The sequence below is a fragment of the Pygocentrus nattereri genome, chromosome 8 (genome assembly GCF_015220715.1).
Source record: "Pygocentrus nattereri isolate fPygNat1 chromosome 8, fPygNat1.pri, whole genome shotgun sequence".
Lineage (NCBI taxonomy): Eukaryota > Metazoa > Chordata > Actinopteri > Characiformes > Serrasalmidae > Pygocentrus > Pygocentrus nattereri.
In genome coordinates, this window is record NC_051218.1 from 26,285,903 (window position 1) to 26,305,880 (window position 19,978).

General features: G+C 38.0%; 2 protein-coding genes across 3 annotated transcripts; one reads left to right on the plus strand and one right to left on the minus strand.

Moving 5' to 3' along the window:
- Positions 1–209: 209 nt before the first annotated feature.
- fam199x (family with sequence similarity 199, X-linked) lies at positions 210–11,684 on the minus strand. The gene is made up of 7 exons (XM_017713382.2): positions 11,512–11,684; positions 9,649–9,822; positions 6,216–6,435; positions 4,414–4,566; positions 4,120–4,281; positions 3,462–3,710; positions 210–2,753 (listed from the first exon to the last, which is right to left on the minus strand). Exons 2-7 carry the CDS (start codon positions 9,813–9,815, stop codon positions 2,580–2,582), a joined length of 1,125 nt encoding a protein of 374 aa, XP_017568871.1. The 5' UTR covers positions 9,816–9,822; positions 11,512–11,684; the 3' UTR covers positions 210–2,579.
- Positions 11,685–15,218: 3,534 nt separating this feature from the next.
- Positions 15,219–19,608, plus strand: commd5 (COMM domain containing 5). Of its 2 annotated transcripts, XM_017713381.2 has the most exons (7): positions 15,223–15,564; positions 15,676–15,836; positions 17,244–17,272; positions 17,371–17,421; positions 17,875–17,970; positions 18,796–18,871; positions 19,401–19,608. In XM_017713381.2, the coding sequence occupies exons 1-7, from the start codon at positions 15,420–15,422 to the stop codon at positions 19,500–19,502; spliced, it is 660 nt and encodes a 219-aa protein (XP_017568870.1). In that variant the 5' UTR covers positions 15,223–15,419; the 3' UTR covers positions 19,503–19,608. The 2 variants fall into 2 exon arrangements, with proteins under 2 accessions (XP_037396272.1, XP_017568870.1); XM_037540375.1 differs by lacking the exon at positions 18,796–18,871 and having other exon boundaries at positions 15,219–15,564.
- Positions 19,609–19,978: the final 370 nt, after the last annotated feature.

Sequence of the window (19,978 nt, forward strand, 5' to 3'; positions counted from 1 at the left end):
CAACAAGCATCCATAAAACTTTTAAAGGGCCCCATTTCCCTTAAATTTTATTTCTTCACCTTATGACATCTGTGGTTTTATGTCCCTAAACTCGTGTATGCAAACAAGCTGTATTCTGATTCCAAGCTGAAACACTGCTTGAAATGTCAGTGAATGGGTGGACAACCTACATAGCTTTAGCATTCAAGCTTGAATGATGAGACCGAGCATGAGACGCTTCCATTCTTTATTTGAGTTCTTGCTGGACCCTGCAACAACGTTTAAAGCTCAACTGCACTGTAAGTATGAAAACGCAGCACGTCTTTCTCTTACAGCAGATGAAGGAACACATTAGGGTCTTTAGAGCTTTATCAATTACGTTTTGATATTAGAGTTTCATTTTCAGGAAAAATGCAGTACACATTGTTTCGCAATGCATGCACACCTGCAAATTTCTGTGAAAGCTACGCCCAGACCCTCCATGTTGCCTCTGTATTGTGGAGGAGACCATTAAATGACATATAACAAGCTGTGAAGAACGTAATGGTCAATATTAGTTCTTTTTAACTCTTAGGGCAAGAAAATAATTACATGTTATTACAATCATAAAGTATTACAATTTAGTATGGATAAAACAATTTAAATCACACTCTGTACATACAGATTCTTGGTGTAATGAATGCATTTCATTTTGAGTCCTTTGGAAAAAGTAGTGTTTTAGACATAATCCCAAAGGGCAGCAAAGTAGATTAAAGAGGAATTCCACCTTTTTTTCAAAATCTTTGCACAATTCAATCACTAATATGTAAACCAAGTCATTCAGAGTGGTTTGATGTGAAATGGTGCACTGTAGGGAAACTTGCTGACTCAGATGTTTTTAAGTGGTGGTGAACCTGGAGTGGCTAAAAAGAAGAACAAGCAAAAAAAATCTTCAGGTGTTTCTAGGCCAACACCGTATCCCAGGCATCAGGCAATGTATCTGTAACCATTTCACGTGATATTAAATGCTTTAGGCAACTGGTTCCCATCACCACCACTGTGAACAATTTTGACTGATTAAGTTTCTGTAGCAGAGCACATTTCATATCAAACCACTCTAAATAACCATTTACAACTCAACAATGTAATTACGCAGAAAATCTGAAAAATCTGCAGACTTCGAAAAAGATCTCTAAGTTCAGAAATTTCTAAGTTTTGCCAGCTGCAACCAGACCACTCTGACTGGAGCACCACCACTGAAAATATTTTTACACTACTGAAAAACAGTTTTAATGCCTTTGACACAAAGCTTTATAAAACACTGTAGCATTAATTCAGCAGGATTTCAGGAAAACTATGTATATATAGTTTTAGTCTTGCTGTGACAAAGCTTTAAAATGGCTTTTTCTAGGTACAGTATTTACAGAAATCTGTCTGCTGCTGTTGGTTTATCTCAAGAGATCTCAAGGCAATTACCTAGTTAATCTGGTCAAGTACAAAATTCCAGGAGCGACTGCGTTTAAGAAATAGTGACATTTGCACTAGCAGAATCTTGTTTCTAATGCACAAGAGATTTGAAAAGGTCAAACATACACAGGGCAGACAGAGAATAACATCACAAAGTGAACTAAAATGATCAATATTTCCAACATAAAGAAAACACTCCCCATCCATTAGTGTTACCAATGCACTTACCCATTGCAAACTTGAAACTATATCTGAAATTACACACGCACTGTACTGCACAATACAAAAATGTTGAAAAAAAAAAAAAAACGCACCTCAGGAACCACGAATGGTGAGTGTTTCACACACTCAAACTTTAGGATTCATTTTTTAAATGATTTGTGATGAAAGAAGAGGGCCTACTTGATTGACGTGAGATTTTTGATTGAGTTCCTTAAGTGCTTCAACACAAATTATGACAGAAATAAAGATACAAAAACATCAGGAGTGATAATGTAAAAATTACAGTAGCCTCTTGACTACTATTTAACACTAAGATAAAACCTGGTCATGTAGGCTACCTACATTAGTAAATACTTTTTTAAATTAGACCACATTGCAATTCCTCCAAGAAAACAAACTGAACAAAGAAAAAAACAAAATAAGCTCCTCTTGAAACTGATTAGAAGTGTCAAACTCCACAAACTTTACCAAATTTATATAACGAGCAGGACACTCATTCTTTACACAAAAGCAAATGCATCAAAACTTTTTTTTTAATCATATCACCAATTCACAATGGAGGCAATGACTTTGTAAGCATTTAGTTTTCAGTGTTCCCTCTATGCCTGATGTTATAAACATGTGTATAACTGAGATAGAAAATGTGGGGATTGATAACTGAAACGGGTGGGTTTTTTTTGTTTGTTTTTATATATAAACATGGGCATGTAAAGACATGGCTCTATACTTTTTAAAGTTCATTCAAAAACGGGTTTACTGCAACATGGTACAAGTTTTCTCTTTGATTAAGTTGTTGGTACTAAATTTGCTTTTGTTATTCATGTTTCAGACTGATTAAGACTTTCAACATTAAAAAGTGATAGAAGAGAGATGACTAACAGAAAGAGCGCCAGAATCAAGGCTTAGAGGGAGCACTGACTAATTCACTCTTGTCACATCAAGACATCAACATCATCACCATGGTCTTCCTCCTCAGTGACTTTGAGCGACAGGACCTCTTCATTAAGGAACAGACCACTGAGTCTTTCCTTGCGAGCCTGTCTCTGCTCTTTCAGCTGCCTTTTACGCAGAGCCTTCTGTTGCAATTTCCTCTGCTTAGAACGTTTCTGTACAAAGAATGTGTAAAAGAAAGACCATCAAAACAAACCTTGTACCCTCAGTCAAATTACATGCTTTAATGATAAAATAAGTCAAGCCAAAACTCTGTTTTCAATACCCTCTTTTTGTCTTGTCATATAGTGTGCAAACCCTTGCACAAAAAGAAAAGATGCTCTATAAAAGACTGGCATTAAGTGTGTGGTACTGAAGTTTTTACACATCATGTAGTGTATGCCCACTTACGCTAAAAATAAAAACAACAAAATAAAAAATAAAATAAATAACAAAACATGTCATTTGACCAGAGGCACATAAAGTTTAGCATAAACCCATATGTGAAGTTCCCCAAGGCCCAGAAGGATAAGAGGTTTAAAAAACATGTGTGTGTGTGTGTGTGTGTGTGTGTATACTTTAAAGACCTAAATAATATAGTGAATATAGAAATATAGTGAAATTTGGCAAGTTCAAATGTTTCCTAATAAGATGACGAACTTATATGGCTAGACACACATGCTAATTTCTGCTGGCGCCTTTGTGGTGGCATACATTCAGCTTCCCACAGTCCTGTTTGCTTGGTTCCATAAAACAGTTTTAGTCAAAAAGCATAATACAGATTTAACTCTATGGGTTTACCTCAACCTTACCTTTTCACTGCTGTTTCACTGTTAAAACTGGCATAAGAAAAATTCTACATACACAAACACGTTCGAGCATACCTTTGAGTCTCGGATGCGCTCTGCCGCAGTGGCCAGGTTGCCATCACTGTGAGCACGGCTGATGTTTGTGGAGGAGTTGGACCCTGTGGAGCCAGTGCTGCTGCTGGCACTGCTCACCATGCTGGCATTGCTGCTGCTGTGGGCACTTACACCACTGGCACTACCACTGCTCGCCACACTCCGTTTCCAGCTGTCTCGTGTGCTGCCAGGCCTCTGCCGCGGACTGTGCTCCCGGATATAGTTCCTCACCTAGAAGACACAAATATATGCCTCACAATTTCTCATATATAGCTCTGTGTATTTTAGAGAGGTACAATAGTAATATAGTACCACTTCATATTTGAAAGTTATATGATATTTAAAAAATGTTACAGACTGTTACTGATACAATGATTCCCGTAAATTCTTGCTTGTTTATTTTCTGGTTAAGGTTACAATGGGAAGACTTCCAAGCTGACATTTTTTGCCACAAACATTTTATGCCACAAACATGCCACAAACTTCTATTTCTGTTGCTGGCAGACAGACTTGCCCTCCACTGTTGTTTTTTTCTGTTTTGTTTTGTTATTTATTTAGTTATTTCAAATTACAGGATTATGATTTTGTCCAATTTTCAGTGTATTATAGTAAGTGACATATATTTTTCATTTCCACTGACCTGTTTCAGCTTTTCATCCGTGAGGCAATTCAGCTCAATGATGAATTCACTGTCTGTTGGAGATATCTGAGCACTTGGGTCGATTATTTTAATTATGTCAAGCTGCTCCCGTAGTCCCATCTCAGTACTCACTTTTCGGCTCAGGTATTCAATATACTCCACCTGACAATTAAAAAAAAATAATTAAATGTTTAGATAATACAAAGCAGTAGTTCTTCATGCTGAATTTAGAAACATTCATAAATGGTGTATTAAAAGTTTCTGGCAGATGCACAGCATTATTTAAAGCCACACCTGTTCATCATTGGTCATGGCACTCCAGGGCAATTCATCCAGGTTCCCATGAGATTTGTTCTTTCTTTTTGAAACAAGGCAGGGTGAACTTGGTACGCTGGGTATGATGTCAGAGAGCACATCACTACCACTGGCAATGTCACTTCCTGGCAACTGAGAATAAACAAGTGTGAGTCCCTTGATATAATGAACCACACACACACACACACACACACACACACAAAACCCCAATTTCTTTGAATTGTGTAATTCATAAATAAAACAAATAAAAAAGATTTGCAAGAAAATGAAGATTTGCAAATCCTTTTCAACCTATATTCAATTGAATACACTACAAAGACAAGATATTTCATGTTCAAATGGATAAGCTTTATTATTTTTTGCAAATATTCACTCTTTTTTAATTTGATGCCTGCAACACATTCCAAAGAAGTTGGGACAGGGGCAACAAAAGACTGGGGAAGTTGAGGAATGCTCAAAAAACACCTGTTTGGAACATTCCACAGGTGAACAGGTTAATTGGAAACAGGTGAGTGTCGTGATTGGGTATAAAGGGAGCATCCCTGAAAGGTTTGTTCACAAGCAAGGATGGGGCGAGGTTCACCACTTTGTGAACAACTGTGTGAGCAAATAGTCCAACAGTTTAAGAACAACGTTTCTCAATTGCTAGGAATTTAGGGATTTCATCATCTACAGTCCATAATATCACCAAAAGATGCAGAGAATCTAGTAAGCGGCATGAACCTTTAATACAAGTTTCAATGCAGTATGACACTTGAGCATCAGGCTTGCAAAATTACACTGAACAGATATATGACAAATATGTTTATGACATCATATAGAAAAATGATCAATTCTGAGAAAGAATAAAAAAGATAACTAATTAAGTAAGTAAACAAAAAAATAGGGAAATAAATAAAATGGAAAAAAACAACAATTAAAAACTGTCAGTTTTGGATTCTACATTTATAAACACAAGCATATCATGTACATCACTGTACGAGTAAGAATTACTGTATGATTCTGTTTTCTTGCATTTATAAGAAATATGTACGCTGTTTAATTTGAAATGGTAGTAGGGGCTGTTTGTGGTTCACTGTTTTTTATAATGTATATCACATTAATGGAAGATTTGGTTTCCATGTGTGGTAAAATCCATATAATGAGATCTCATATCATTATAGCTCCCCTCTTTACACTTCAGTAGGACTATTGTAATGCTCATCTAACACACTAGCATCTTCATAACATAGCATAACATTCATAGGCTTAAAACCCTGTCTGTCATGGGCCCACTTTCTCCCTGTACAAAACCTGCAGCAACAGTCAGTAGTATTGCTAGCTTTTGTATTATTTAGCTTCTTTCGCTACTAAAGGCTATAGTTGTGATGTTACATATCTAATGGGTAATGTAGCAATAATTTGTTTAATTCTATACAGAGGCCATTGGCTCTAGTATTGCATGGTTAATGTGGTTCACTCTATGCTGACTTTTGAAATCAGGTTGATTTGTCAACTCCCTTTATTTGTATCTTTTATAGAAATAAATCATTATTCAAAGTGGATCTAGACCTCTGGATTGCTGCATTCTTTCTGATGGAAGAATTAGACCAGTTCCTGTACATCAGCGGCCTACAATTACACAGCCTTCACACCCTGCAATTGTTAGCTCAGCTTGAATTGTATTGTTACAAGTTCTCCGGTAACCTTTTTTGTTGCATGACATCTGTTCGAACCTCCATCATTGTCTTGGACAAACATAAGCAAATATAAACAGAGCTGTCCCTTTCCCAAGTTCTTACCTGCCACTCAAATTCACTGTCTGACCAGTCCCAGTACGTGCTAATGGAAGAAGACACATCACTGCAGACACTGCCCTCTGGGAAGAGGTCAAAGGAGGTGAGCTCCTGGTCATCCAGGAGAGAGTAGCAGTCTTCTTGATCCCCCACAGACACAGAAGAGAAGAGTTCCTCACTGCATTCTGAGCTGGCCACACTTGTGCCACATGAAGTTAGGTTCCATCTAAAAACAACAGCAAAGTGTTTGATTTGGAAAACAGTATGTTCGTGGAATATACTCAGCTGTTAAGACTGTGTCACTGAAGTACTGAAATACATATATCCAAAAGTTTGTAGACACCTGTTTATCCAGCTTTTCTTCTAAACTCAATGGTTTTAATGAGGAATATCTACCCCATTCACTACAGCAACAGCCTCTACTCTTCTTGGAAGGCTTTCCACAATGCTGGAACATTATGCAGTCCTGATCTGCCAGGAACTGATGTTGAATGATTACTTATGGGTCATGAAAGACAACATTTCTTAAAAGGACTGAATGTTGCTCTGCAAGATCACTGAAAATAACATTTTGCCAATCGAGGTGATGCTTGACATTTGGTATGATGACCTTAGACCTTAAGTGCAGCCACTCCAGATCATCCCATTATACTAGAAATACTTGTGTATGGAGTCTAAACAAACTGAGTGTGTGCAACTGAATACCCGTGTTAGCCTTGGGTGCACCTTAATGCAGTTGAATTTACTAACCAAAAGGTGTGTCTGGATATGTTTGGACATACAATGTATCTGCTGGACAGTAGGCTTAATCTGAGAAGGCTAATGTGTTTTCTGGTCAATTCCAAGTAACAGACAACTCTGGAGGTAATACAGAATGTTTAGAACTACAGGTACGTTCAAAACTAGTTTCTGTTGTGTTTTTATTGACCACCAGAAATAAAGAAAAGCACAGTGGATGAGAAATATCAACAAAGCCGCAAAAATGGGGCCGAAAGTAAAGCTGGCTACAACAACCCATGAAATTGCTACCTCACAGATGCCTACAAATGGGATACCTCTCAGCACTGCCCAGAATGTAGAAATAGCCCAGGCAGATTGACTAGACAAAGTACAATGTGTGTTGTGGGCCAGTGTTTCTGCTAGTAACAGTTCTCTGTGGCTATTCGACATCTTTGCTACCAAAAAAAAGGAGCCGATCCAAGCGGTCATTGGGCGGAAGGCAGGATACACCCTGGACAGGTCGCCAGTCCATCGCAGGGCATACAGACAGACAGACAGACAGACAGATAGACATACACAATCACAAACACACTCACACCTAAGGGCAACGGAGCATGTCCAAATGGCCTGACTGCATGTCTTTGGACTGTGGGGGGAAACCGGAGAACCCGGAGGAAACCCACGCAGACACAGAAAGAACATGCAAACTAAACAATACAACCAATTAATCTTCTCATCCAACACCTTGGTGACTCACCCGGGAAACCCAATTCCCAACCCCCGCCCTTGTGCATGTATTACGTAATTTAGTTGGTTAAGGGCACTAATAGGCTATCAATCACTTTAAACATTTTAAACTTTTAGCCTATAGCTATTTTACTTGAGTTGAACTTTTCCTTTGACCATCTTATTTAATTTTATCATCTCATATACACACACACACTTTCAATAAATTGGTAATTTCCTAATCTCAAACAATGTATACTTTTACTTAAATGCCCTACTTTTATAATATCACTGTAGCATGAACTTTTTACATTTTACAAAAATTTCACCTAAAAGCCAAATATCCCCAACTTTTTGTGAGTAATGTATATATTATACCTTTTATACTCCTTTTACTGTTTTCATTTTTAGTTTGCCTATTCATCCTGTTGTGCTAAAATTAATAACCGGTTTATTATCTTGGTTTAATTTTATATTTCTCCTTCTTAATCTAATCTTAACTGTTCTAATTCTTTTGCCATTTATCTTATCTGATTTTTCTGTTTGTTTATGCAGTTTTGTTCATTTTAGTTTAACTTGATTGAATTCTACTTAATTTCTTTGTCAACCCCTTTAATGTTGTAAATATTCAGCTATATCAAACACGTGGGTCACTCTCAATGTTTTTCTGAGTGAAAATAAAGGTTGTCTGTCTGACTGATTGATTAATTTACTGCTCTCATCCTGGCTCTTATCCTTTCTATAACTACTATACTGCAACCTGAGCTTATCTACACAATTTATGGCTGACTAAAGTAACGTGACTCTGCAGTACTATTTTACCCATTTCTTTACAGTACATGCATTATATTGCATAATAAGAAAATAAAATATAAATTGGTGCTTATTTTATTCTACTGGAATACTTACATCATTTATGTACACCTCATAACTGTGATCAAAATACATGGGTTGCAAAAAAAAAGGCTAGCAAGTTTAGGATTATGTGACAACTAACTGTCAAATGTTTAAAATAAATTTATCACATTTTTTGTGTGGTTAATCATGAAAATGTGTCTTATTTGCTCAAATCTGACCCTAACGAAAGATTTTTTTTTTCATTTAGCAGTACATTTTATTGTTTATGACTTTTAGTAATGCAATAACATTATTTTATTTTGGGCACAGGGTTTACACATCCTGAACCAACCCTTTCCTCATTTTAACTCTCCTGCTCTTGTTCCTACAGCTTGTGGATGATCTTGAGGGGTACTAGAGTATTCAACTTTGCTGTGCTTTTTGATAGTTTGCTGATTGTTGATTTATCCACATCGCTCCCACAAGCACTGTCCAGCACTGTCTGCCAAAATTGCTGGCGATACTGCTTTAAAAGCTGTACCTGAACTACAGGGCAATAGTAGCAAAATTCCATCATAGCAACATAAAGTCCACAAACAGCTGGGTTACTCCCTGCACTACTAGAGGTGGTTTGAAGGGCCAAACTAGAAAAATAACAAAGGAATAAGATGAGGGATGTTTCAAAAAAAGATTGGACATCCCTAATTAGCTTTATTCTTAGTGTCAATCACGGTTATGTCCACAGAATCAGTTACTTTCACTGATTAATTATACATCTAGCATGGCTACAGTGAAATCTATCAGGAAGCTGTTCAAACCATGCTAGCCATGGACATCAGCAGTTGCAGCCTGAACTAGTGATGTTGGCTACAGTAATCCACACTACTGTCATGGCCGTGAACAACAATGAAATTCCCTACTCTGTCATTGGTACATTTGCAGGAATGGAAACACTCAACTAAAAATTGAGTATCAACTGAAAGATTAGTCAGTACAAAAATGGTTAAAGGAAACAGGATAATTTTTATATTGGCTGTCAAGAAGCTCCATCACTGGGATTAAGAATAGATGTACTCGGAGACTGTCATATCTCAACTATTACTGCAGACCTACTGCTGCAGACTGCATGAAGTGTAAAATATAAACACTGCCATACCTGTTGCTGTGAAAGCGACGCAGAGGATCTGTCCTGTGACAAGAGGACAGCTGACAGCCAAAGTCACTGACATCCAGTGTGCCATCTTCACTGAGGTTTCCCCGCTGTGACAGCAAAGGAAAAGGTTCCTCAGGAGCAAGGAACTTCTCATAAAGGTCGTCAGACATCTAGAACCTGAATATGAGAGATAAGATTTTTTATTTTCTGCACAGTTAATCTCAGACAAACAGAAAAGAGAAAGCTGAATACAGAATCAGAGAAAAGTACAACTGGTCCTCTGCCTACTCATACTTAAATAGTATCTTAATATGCAGCACTGTTTCATAAAACAGTTCACTCATTTGCACTGAACCTGGACAAGGTACTTGTGTAAGGGAATTCCACCATATTTCAAAACATCAGCATTATTCAACCAGTAAGAACGGAGTCATTCCAAGAGGTCTGATGCGGAAAGCACAATTTTGGAGAAACCCACTGAGACAGAATGGTTCAAGGTGTTGGTGATGGTAACCAGACATGTGAAGCATTTAATGCCTCTAAAAGCTCCCTCGTAGAAAACTATTACATGAAATATGAATAAAGTACTTGACACTTGAGACATCGTTTTACATGTCTTGAAATAAAACGGGCCTTAAATAATTTTTTTAAATATCCATTTACAGCAGCAAGGTACATACAGAGCGTTCTAATGCAGAAAAATATGCAAACAATCCCCTGATATTTAACGTATATTGCCACTATCAGTGTTACATATACAACTCAAAAGACACGTGTGTACATTGATCATGTGGACAGTAAATATGACTATAATCTGCTATATTATCATTGTGGCCCCTGATACCTATTACTACTACTGTAAGGAAAATACTTTTTCTATTGAATTTATCATTCCACATAAACCGTTTCTCACAAGCAAAGCACGTCAAGATCATTTTAACTAGGAGAAAGTGTTCAATGTGATGCTCGCTCTGCCATATAAGAGTAATCTTTAAGGTAAGATGCGTTGGGGAACTTCAGCCCTGAGTGACATCTCGAAGACTGAATTATGCAAAATGGTGAAACATTAGCGGAATTCCCACTTAGCTTATGTTTTTGTTATTAATACAACGAACTTGCAATGGACACTGTTCTGGCTTATCGCATAAGAACTTTTATCGTTGACACGTCAAACCCTGCCTGTCATAAATTACAAATCATATTTTCAAAGGTTTGTTTAATTCAAAGTTTATGCAATCTCTGTATCAACACTGTATCAACGTAACCTAATATCTGAAAAATGACTCAAAATAAAAATACTGTTAATAACAATGACTCCTGTTTAAAAATACGTGAAAATACTGATATAATACTGTCCTACATATTTCAGATTCGTATCTAACCTGGTCAAACACAACAACAACCCTCTACATGTTTAGACGTGTTACTGCCAAGTGGAAGTTCGGAGTTCCAGCCGCAAGGCTAACGCTAACGCTAGCTAACTCGTTAAATGTTTGACTTAGTTAAACAACCTAACGTGGTACTGAGTGTTAATGAGGAGAGATCGCTAAATCGTCATAAATTAGCGATAGCGAGTAGGCCATCGACATAACAGGCCTTACGCGATATCGTGTAGTTAATATAGCGTTAGCTTAGCTATCATTATCTTTTGTTGACAAAGTACCTAACGCGCTAGCAAACTGATTAGCAGTCCTCCTAAACCGAAATTCTGGATTAGCTAGCGTTAGCACTGCTAGCGCAGATTAGACACTTCGCAGTAGCATCTCGCGTTCCCAACGGACTGAGACTGTTCATGAGCTGAGAGATTAGTAAAATAACATGATAACAAACGAAATGTAAATACTGTGGCTTATCCTACACATTTACCCGTGTTTATTTTGCCAATCTGCGAACTCCATTTCCTTCGTGACAAACCCGTTCATACACTTCTCACAGCGTCACACTACCACGGATTTCGATTAACGCTTAGACTCGATTTAGATATCATCCACAACGGAAGATTTCCCGGGAATAGTACATGAAGATCAGCAATTCCCGCAGTCTTGCGCAAAACCTGCCCCGCTTCAACGAATCAGGAACTCTTCCATAACGCCACCCACTGACGACATGTTCAACAGCTCAAACAGAAGCTGTTAAAGGACCAGTTCGTTTTCTCTCGTACTTACAGCACTTACAGCACGTTATGAGAAGAAAGGGAAAAAAAGATTATATATATATATATATATAACTTTTCTTGCGTTTTGCAAGCCTGAATGGCAGGAATGGATGTACGTTTACAAATGCAATTAAGCTAATAATCATCATGATTAATTATTGAAATTGTCCAGCCCTACTTAACACACACACACACACACACACACACACACACACACACACACACACACACATATATATATATATATATATATATATATATATATATATATATATATATATATATATATATATATATAGGTTCCTTGAAGAACAATCTTTAATCTTAAGGAATCTTCAGCAAACAATATTCAAATAAACAATCAATGCTTGTTCATCAACTATGGCATGCAGCAAGCATGCTCATCAGATGAGTTCTAAATAAAGCCTGAGTAGACTGATCAGTCAGTTATTACTCTCAGTGTTACTAAACTCTGAGGGTTGATCAAATTTATAATACCCTCAGTATTGTAGATTTGCATGTATTGCATTCAGTGTTGTGCTGCCCAGGGAACTTCGAAAACAGCAGCGGACTGAGGCAGACAGTGAGATAGGAAACATTTAGGAGAATTTCATTGGAACTTCAATGATAAGCAAAGTTTTCATGAAACGAACATAAAAAGAAAACTGCCAACCAGTAACAGTACGGAACAGTGCGAGTAAAGTAAAAAAAAAAAACGTATTGCAAATGTATTCTAAATTTATTACTTGTTTATATACTGTAGATGAACATATTACTGAATAGATTTTGGAGAGTGTATTGTTCAACCCTGAAGGTAGCTTAGTCTTCCCAGGAATGCAAGAAACAAACTGTTGGTGCATCACAACCAGCACAACAGGTGATTTGATTAAGTCAATTAAAACATTCCAGAGGAATGTGTAATATGAGTATGAGCAACTCCCAGAAGGTGATTCTCATAAAGCTGTACTGAACAGTGTGGTAAACGTGTAATTACTTTCATCAAGAGATTTTTGCTAGGTTTTCAGCCAACAGTGGAAAAACATAAAAGGCTGGACAAGTTCTTACTGGACTCAGGTTAAAACCACAAAATTGATCACCAAATAGATTTTGTCCAAGTGCAATACCAGGTCCCAAAAGATAAATGTCTCATTACTGGTTCAATTAAATACACTGCTCAAAAAAAATAAAGGGAACACTCAAATAACACATCCTAGATCTGAATGAATGAAATATTCTCATTGAACACTTTGTTCTGTACAAAGTTGAATGTGCCAACAAAATAACACAAAAATCAATGGAAATCAAATTTATTAACCAATGGAGGCCTGGATTTGGAGACACACACAAAATTAAAGTGGAAAAACACACTACAGGCTGATGCATTTTGATGTGATGTCCTTAAAACAAGTCAAAATGAGGCTCAGTATTGTGTGTGGCCTCCACGTGCCTGTATGACCTCCATACAATGCCTGGGCATGCTCCTGATGAGGTGGTGGATGGTCTCCTGATGGATCTCCTCCCAGACCTGGACTAAAGCATCCGCCAACTCCTGGACAGTCTGTGGTGCAACGTGGCGTTGGTGGATGGAGCGAGACATGATGTCCCAGATGTGCTCAATTGGATTCAGGTCTGGGGAACGTGTGGGCCAGTCCATAGCTTCAATGCCTTCATCTTGCAGGAACTGCTGACACACTCCAGCCACATAAGGTCTAGCATTGTCCTGCATTAGGAGGAACCCAGGGCCAACCGCACCTTCATATGGTCTCACAAGGGGTCTTAGGATCTCATCTCGGTACCTAACGGCAGTCAGGCTTACCCCTGGCGAGCACATGGAGGGCTGTGCGGCCCTCCAAAGAAATACCACCCCACACCATTACTGACCCACTGCCAAATCGGTCATGCTGAAGGATGTTGCAGGCAGCAGATCACTCTCCACGGCTTCTCCAGCCTCTGTCACATGTGCTCAGCGTGAACCTGCTTTCATCTGTGAAGAGCACAGGGCACCAGTGGCGAATTTGCCAATCCTGGCCTTCTCTGGCAAATGCCAAGCGTCTTGCATGGTGTTGGGCTGTGAGCACAATCCCCGTCTGTGGACGTCGGGCCCTTATGCCATCCTCATGGAGTCGGTTTCTAACCATTTGTGCAGACACATGCACATTTGTGGCCTGCTGGAGGTCATTTTGCAGGCCTCTGGCAGGGCTCCTCCTTACACAAAGGCAGAGGTAGCGGTCCTGCTGCTGGGTTGTTGCCCTCCTACGGCCTCCTCCGTGTCTCCTGGTGTACTGGCCTATCTCCTGGTAGCGCCTCCAGCCTCTGGACACTACGCTGATAGACACAGCAAACCTTCTTGCCACAGCTCGCATTGATGTGCCATCCTGGATGAGCTGCACTACCTGAGCCACTTGTGTGTGTTGTAGAGTCCGTCTCATGCTACCACGAGTGTGAAAGCACCACCATTCAAAAGTGACCAAAACATCAGCCAGAAAGCACAAAGGTACTGAGAAGTGGTCTGTGGGCCCCACGTGCAGAACCACTCCTTTTTGAGTGTGTCTTGCTAATTGCCAATAATTTCCACTTGTTGTCTATTCCATTTACACAACAGCATGTGAAATTGATTGTCAATCAGTGTTGCTTCCTAAGGGGACAGTCTGATTTCAGAGAAGTTTGATATACTTGGAGTTATATTGTGTTGTTTAAGTGTTTCCTTTATTTTTTTGAGCGGTGTACATCAGTACATGTTCTTTTCACTGTCATGTTGCAGAATCCATATCCAAGCCCCACTTAAACTACTTACTCTTATGAAAAGGCCCCATGTGCGCTGCATGCAGCGTGCATGTGCATTACTGACGTAATGAGTTCAGGTCAAATGGAACATCAGATAAAGCGGGAAACACGCACAGCTCTGCTGCTGCTTTCGTCGGTAGGTCTGAATATGGATAAACGTTTCTGTTGAAGTGATATGGAAAAACAGACAAAACATTTAAAAGACATTTCACATTTAAAACCGTTTAAGAGACGAAAGTCTCGTTGTCCTGTAATTTGAAGTGTAGTGACTTTTGCCCACCCCAAAAATATCTTATGATTTTTTTTTCATTGTGCACCAGTTGGCGTGGAAAAATAATAATAACCGATGATAAGACACGTTTGGTGCCTGCGCATAAGTTATCACCCGAATTCACGTCTTGGCTGTTTTAATACCTTTGGACTGATAGGATTTTCGCTGAACCATGACTTGAACCATGAACCATGACAGCAGATGGAGCTCTCCATGGGAAATAAACAGCAACACATTTAATCAGATAAACACTCATTTAAATTGAGTAGGTACAATAAATCTATGCGGTAGTCCGTCTGCTGTGCTTCTGGTGTTTGTTGGTCGTTTCCCATAATTCCGTGCTGAGGAGTCACATGAGGCGCTGGCGGAACACAATCAAAACATCACCGCTTCAGCAAATTCTCCTTGAGCCTTCATTAAAATGAAGCTGGTACAGAAGCACGAGTTAGATAGTTAATAGTTCTACAAGCTCTCGTCTACAGAATCGTTTCTGTTTGAAGTGACAGCAGGTGTTAGTTGTGTTTCTCTGCGGAACCGTAGCTTAGGTTAGGTTAGTTGGTCCAGATGAGCTCTACACATATAAAGACTACCGGCAGCACGATGGCGGATAATGTCGGGTTTTTAGCTGGAAGGATTCCCGCAGAAATCGAAGTCATGTACAAGGATTTGAAAGATTTAGATAAAGAACTTTTCAGGAAAATCCTTAAAGGTGATTTAACCTAGCTAACCAGCTCATTTCTGCAGCGCGACAATTTCGAGTGCCTTTTTACGATTTGTGGTGTTGTACCAGTTCTTACCTGTTTCTAATACTGTTTTACAGTTGTGGTAAACGCAGTCGAGGGCAAAGACTGCAGTGGAGCTATGGTAGAGATCGCACAGAGCAGTCCCCTTTCAGACGAAAAGTTCAGCCGTATTGTTTCAGGCATGTATGCGCTTCTCAAAGAAGCCTTGCGTCTGCCATCGTCTTCATTAAAACAAGAGGTAAGCACCTTATCACACGTTTCTTTTGAAAAAAAAAACTTCATGATATACAGCATCAGATAGTTTCAGTGTAATGTACGTCACTGTTTTCGATCTTAATTCAACATGCTGTCCCAACCTTTCTGATGTTAGGACATTTTAACGGTGTTAAAATTTGTGGCGTTAATCATTTATCACATTGGCCTTTTATTTTTAATGCTTTTAAATAAATCATTAACGTAAATATATTGCATTTTTTCTAATTTAGACAGTTAGTAAGTTTTAAACAACTTCAGTTTAGACAACAAATATTAGAAACTAGAATGAACTGCTGCCGTGAAAACAATGTTTTACTTCAGATGCAACAGACTAGACAACAGGAGGTGATCGAGGGACTGCTGTGTTTTCATTTTCATTTGAAATGTCACTCATAATCACACACACATCATCTAAACCGCCTATCATTCTGGGTCACGTTGGGGTGCTGGAGTCCATCCCAGCTGCCATCGGGCAGAATGCAGGACACTCCCCGGACAGGTCGCCTGTCCATCGAAGGGCAGTTACTCAATCATAAATCTTATATATACTGTATATATGTGTGTGTGTTTGTGTGTGTACACATATGCACTGCTAGTCTACACCCATGATCATTACCAACTAGAATGAATTTACAATAAAACTACAGAAATTTCAGATGACTGTGTTCTCTTTTTTTTTTTTAGCTTGTTTTGAATGTAGCCTTGTTCCACATGAAAACAAGGGAGAACCAAATGGGTAGCTAAGTCTACCTCTGCAATAAACAAACTGGAACTTTTAACACTGTTTTAAATTCACAAGGAAAAAAGTTGTCAGTATTGTATAGTGACATTATATAATGGTACTACAAGTACATACCATTTTTCTACACTTAAATATTCAGGAAAGATTATCGATTCCCCCACACACCACACTGCAAAAACTTGCACACGGTCCACATGGCACACAGCATGTTGTGCAAAAGATATCATTCTTATAATAATTTTGAAAGCACCTTTTTTTTTTTTAAATTGAGAGCCCTTGCAAATGTTGCAAGAGTCTGTGAGTTTGTGTGAATTTGGACTACTATAATAAGAGGACTGTTATTTTGCTCACAGGAGGATGCACCAATCTTATTTTAGTGTTTTATTAAATTGCTTATCTGTAAGTACTTTAAGTAAGTCATGCTTTTGTTTTTTTTTTCCATGTTGTAGACATGAATGAAAAATGGGAATAACTCAAGAGAAATAGTACAAAAAAGTAGTATAAGTATTATCATATATCAATATATCAATGTCCTACCGTGAAACTGCAGTGATCTTGGAGAACTTTAACTGTTGAATTTGTTATCCTCAGAGAAGTATACTGCCAAGCAAATATCTTGAATTTAATACATCTATTTTTTTTCCTCAGGGTTTCAAAGAGGAGCTCCGGGAGCTTAGGTAAGAGAAGGTTATGACTGTTTAATAACAAGGTTTTAAAATTTAAGTTATAGTGGGTATATGATGCAACATTGATAATCACTTGTGTTAATACACAGGATTTCTGAGGAGTTCATTGCAGATTTTGCCAGTGTTGTCTTTGGGAATAGGTATGTACTAAAGCTAAGTAATGTATATGAGATTGACTGGACCTGTTTTAACCTGTTTTGTATTTGCTTTTCTGGGGACAACCACTTCAAAAAACTAAAAAAAACTTTCAAAAGCTAACTAAACTTTTAAGTAATAACAATGTTTTTAATATGTGTTTTGTTATTACTTAAATACAAATGGGTATGCTGTTTTAAAAGTAATGTGTAAATCCACAAAAACAGACACTGCTTAAAGGGCACGCACATAAACTTACAGATGCTGGAGTGTGGGAAAAAGAAGCTTAAATCACTGATTTTCAGGATACACATATTTGAATTCCTGTTTATTAATGGATAAGCTATCACTCCATTTTCCATTTTAACTCATTTGCTGCCTAATTTTAATGAAAGGAAATATTAAACGGGTGTTAAATTTTGCAGTGCTAAAGTGTGTTTTCCGATTTCCTCTGTCAGACGATCAGCACTAGATGCTGTTTTCACACAGCAAGGCCCAAGATTACCAAGTTTAGAGGAATTCAGATGGAGAGTGGATGTTGCCATTTCAACAAGGTACAGCATTATGCATAAAGAAATGGTTCAGTAAAATATCTCACACATTTCACCCCAACTGCAGTCCATCAGCAGCAATAGGTTTGGTGTCTGAAGCTTGTCTTCAGTTTTGCACTGGACCTGTGAGGATATTGTTGATGACAAGTAATATAAATTATTCCGTTTTTGGTTATTAGCCTGGTTGACAGGCTGGTTGACTACATTTGGATTAATGGAAAGGAAGTTGTGGAAATTTGAATTTTCGGTAAGCCATTCCTTTGTACAGACCTGGTGGGGATTTCCCAAAGCAGAGTTTATCAGGAAGCTTGATAACTTAAGCCAAAATTGAGAACTGCCCAATAAGAATGACCATGACCTCTTCTCCTATTGCTCAGGCTTGACTTTTGACTTGCATTAATCTTCCTTTGTAAACAACCCTCTCCCCCACCGAAGTGATATAAACAAACAGAAGGGTAGAGTGTGCATGCCATTCCTATGCTAAGGGTAACTTCTTGATATAGGAGCTGAGAAATACACTCTTAAAAATAAAGGAATGACAGAGTTCTTTGGAGCCACTTTGCTTCTCCAAAAGTGGAGATGTGGTTTCAGTTAAGTTCTGTAAAGAGCTATCCATTTAAAAGTTTTTCAGGAACTAAATTTTGTTGTCCTCCTTATCACCCCAAAGAACACTTTTGGTACCTTTATTTTTCATTTTTGTACTCTTAAGAATAGATTTTCTAAAAAGTAGCATTAATGCACTGCCTGTTTCATTTAGTTGAAATCATGCTTTCATTGATTCATTGTTACTCACTCACACATTGTTAAAATCATCTTTGTGTATTTCAGTTCCTTGGCTCGAGCTCTGCAGCCATCTGTTCTAATGCAGTTTAAACTTTCAGATGGGTATAGTTGTCGCTTTGAGGTAAATAAGAATGATTGTGTTTTAAATGGTTTATTTATTAATTTTTTTTTTTTTTTTTACTGAGAAACTAACTCATGGTCATGGACTTAGACTGAAGTTTTCTGACCATGCATCCTTTTGCCACTGACTTATAAACCCAATATTCCAAATGATTTGAACGACATCTTATTGTCTGTAAAGACAGTAATTGTGTGCTCAGGACATCATGATTACTGGTCAGATGGACAAGTATACCACATATATCGTCACTGTTGGAACAAAATCTTGTATCTATAAAAACTTAAAATTACAAGAGAACGAAAAAACATCATTAACTTTCTGTGTAAGGTAATATAACAGTATATATGTCAGTCTTTTGTTTGTGAAAAGACGATTTTTACACACAGCGGTAGGTTTTGTTCTGTCTGTGATGTCATTAGAATGCACCAAAAATCACAAAAGTTGAGCCATTTAGCATATTTGAGTTGTAATTATTATTATAACACAAACTGTTTGTCATTTCTGTCGTTTTATTTATCTCTTTTTACAGGTTCCTGTGTCCAAGTTCCATGAGCTACGATACAATGTTGCACTTATTCTAAAAGAGATGAATGACTTGGAGAAGCGAAGTATTCTTAAGATTCAAGACTGATGCATTCCTTAAACTGCCTTCAGAATGAGCATGATTTTTCATGTCAAGAAGAAATCTGTAAATGATGACAGTTGGTGCAATTAAATAATTGTTACTTTTAATTACACACTTTTTTGTTCATGCTTTGCCTAAGCAATATAGAGACTTTGAATAAGCAACACTGCTGTGCCCAATACTCATTGTACCAGCACCATTCACACTTGCATGCCAGTACCATGTTGGGGTAACTTCTGTGCTGTGAAAGGTCCACCACCTAAATAATACCTGGTCAAAGGTGGCTGTATGGTGGTTCCTTGCCATATATGTGTGTGAGTGTGTAAATGTTTATATATATATATATATATATATATATATATATATATATTAGTATGTATGTATAAGGGGTAGGTGTAATAACGTAGCCAATGAGTCCCTAATAAACTAGCAACTCCCCATAGTATAAGTACCATCTTGCTTGTTGTTCTGGCATTGTGGTC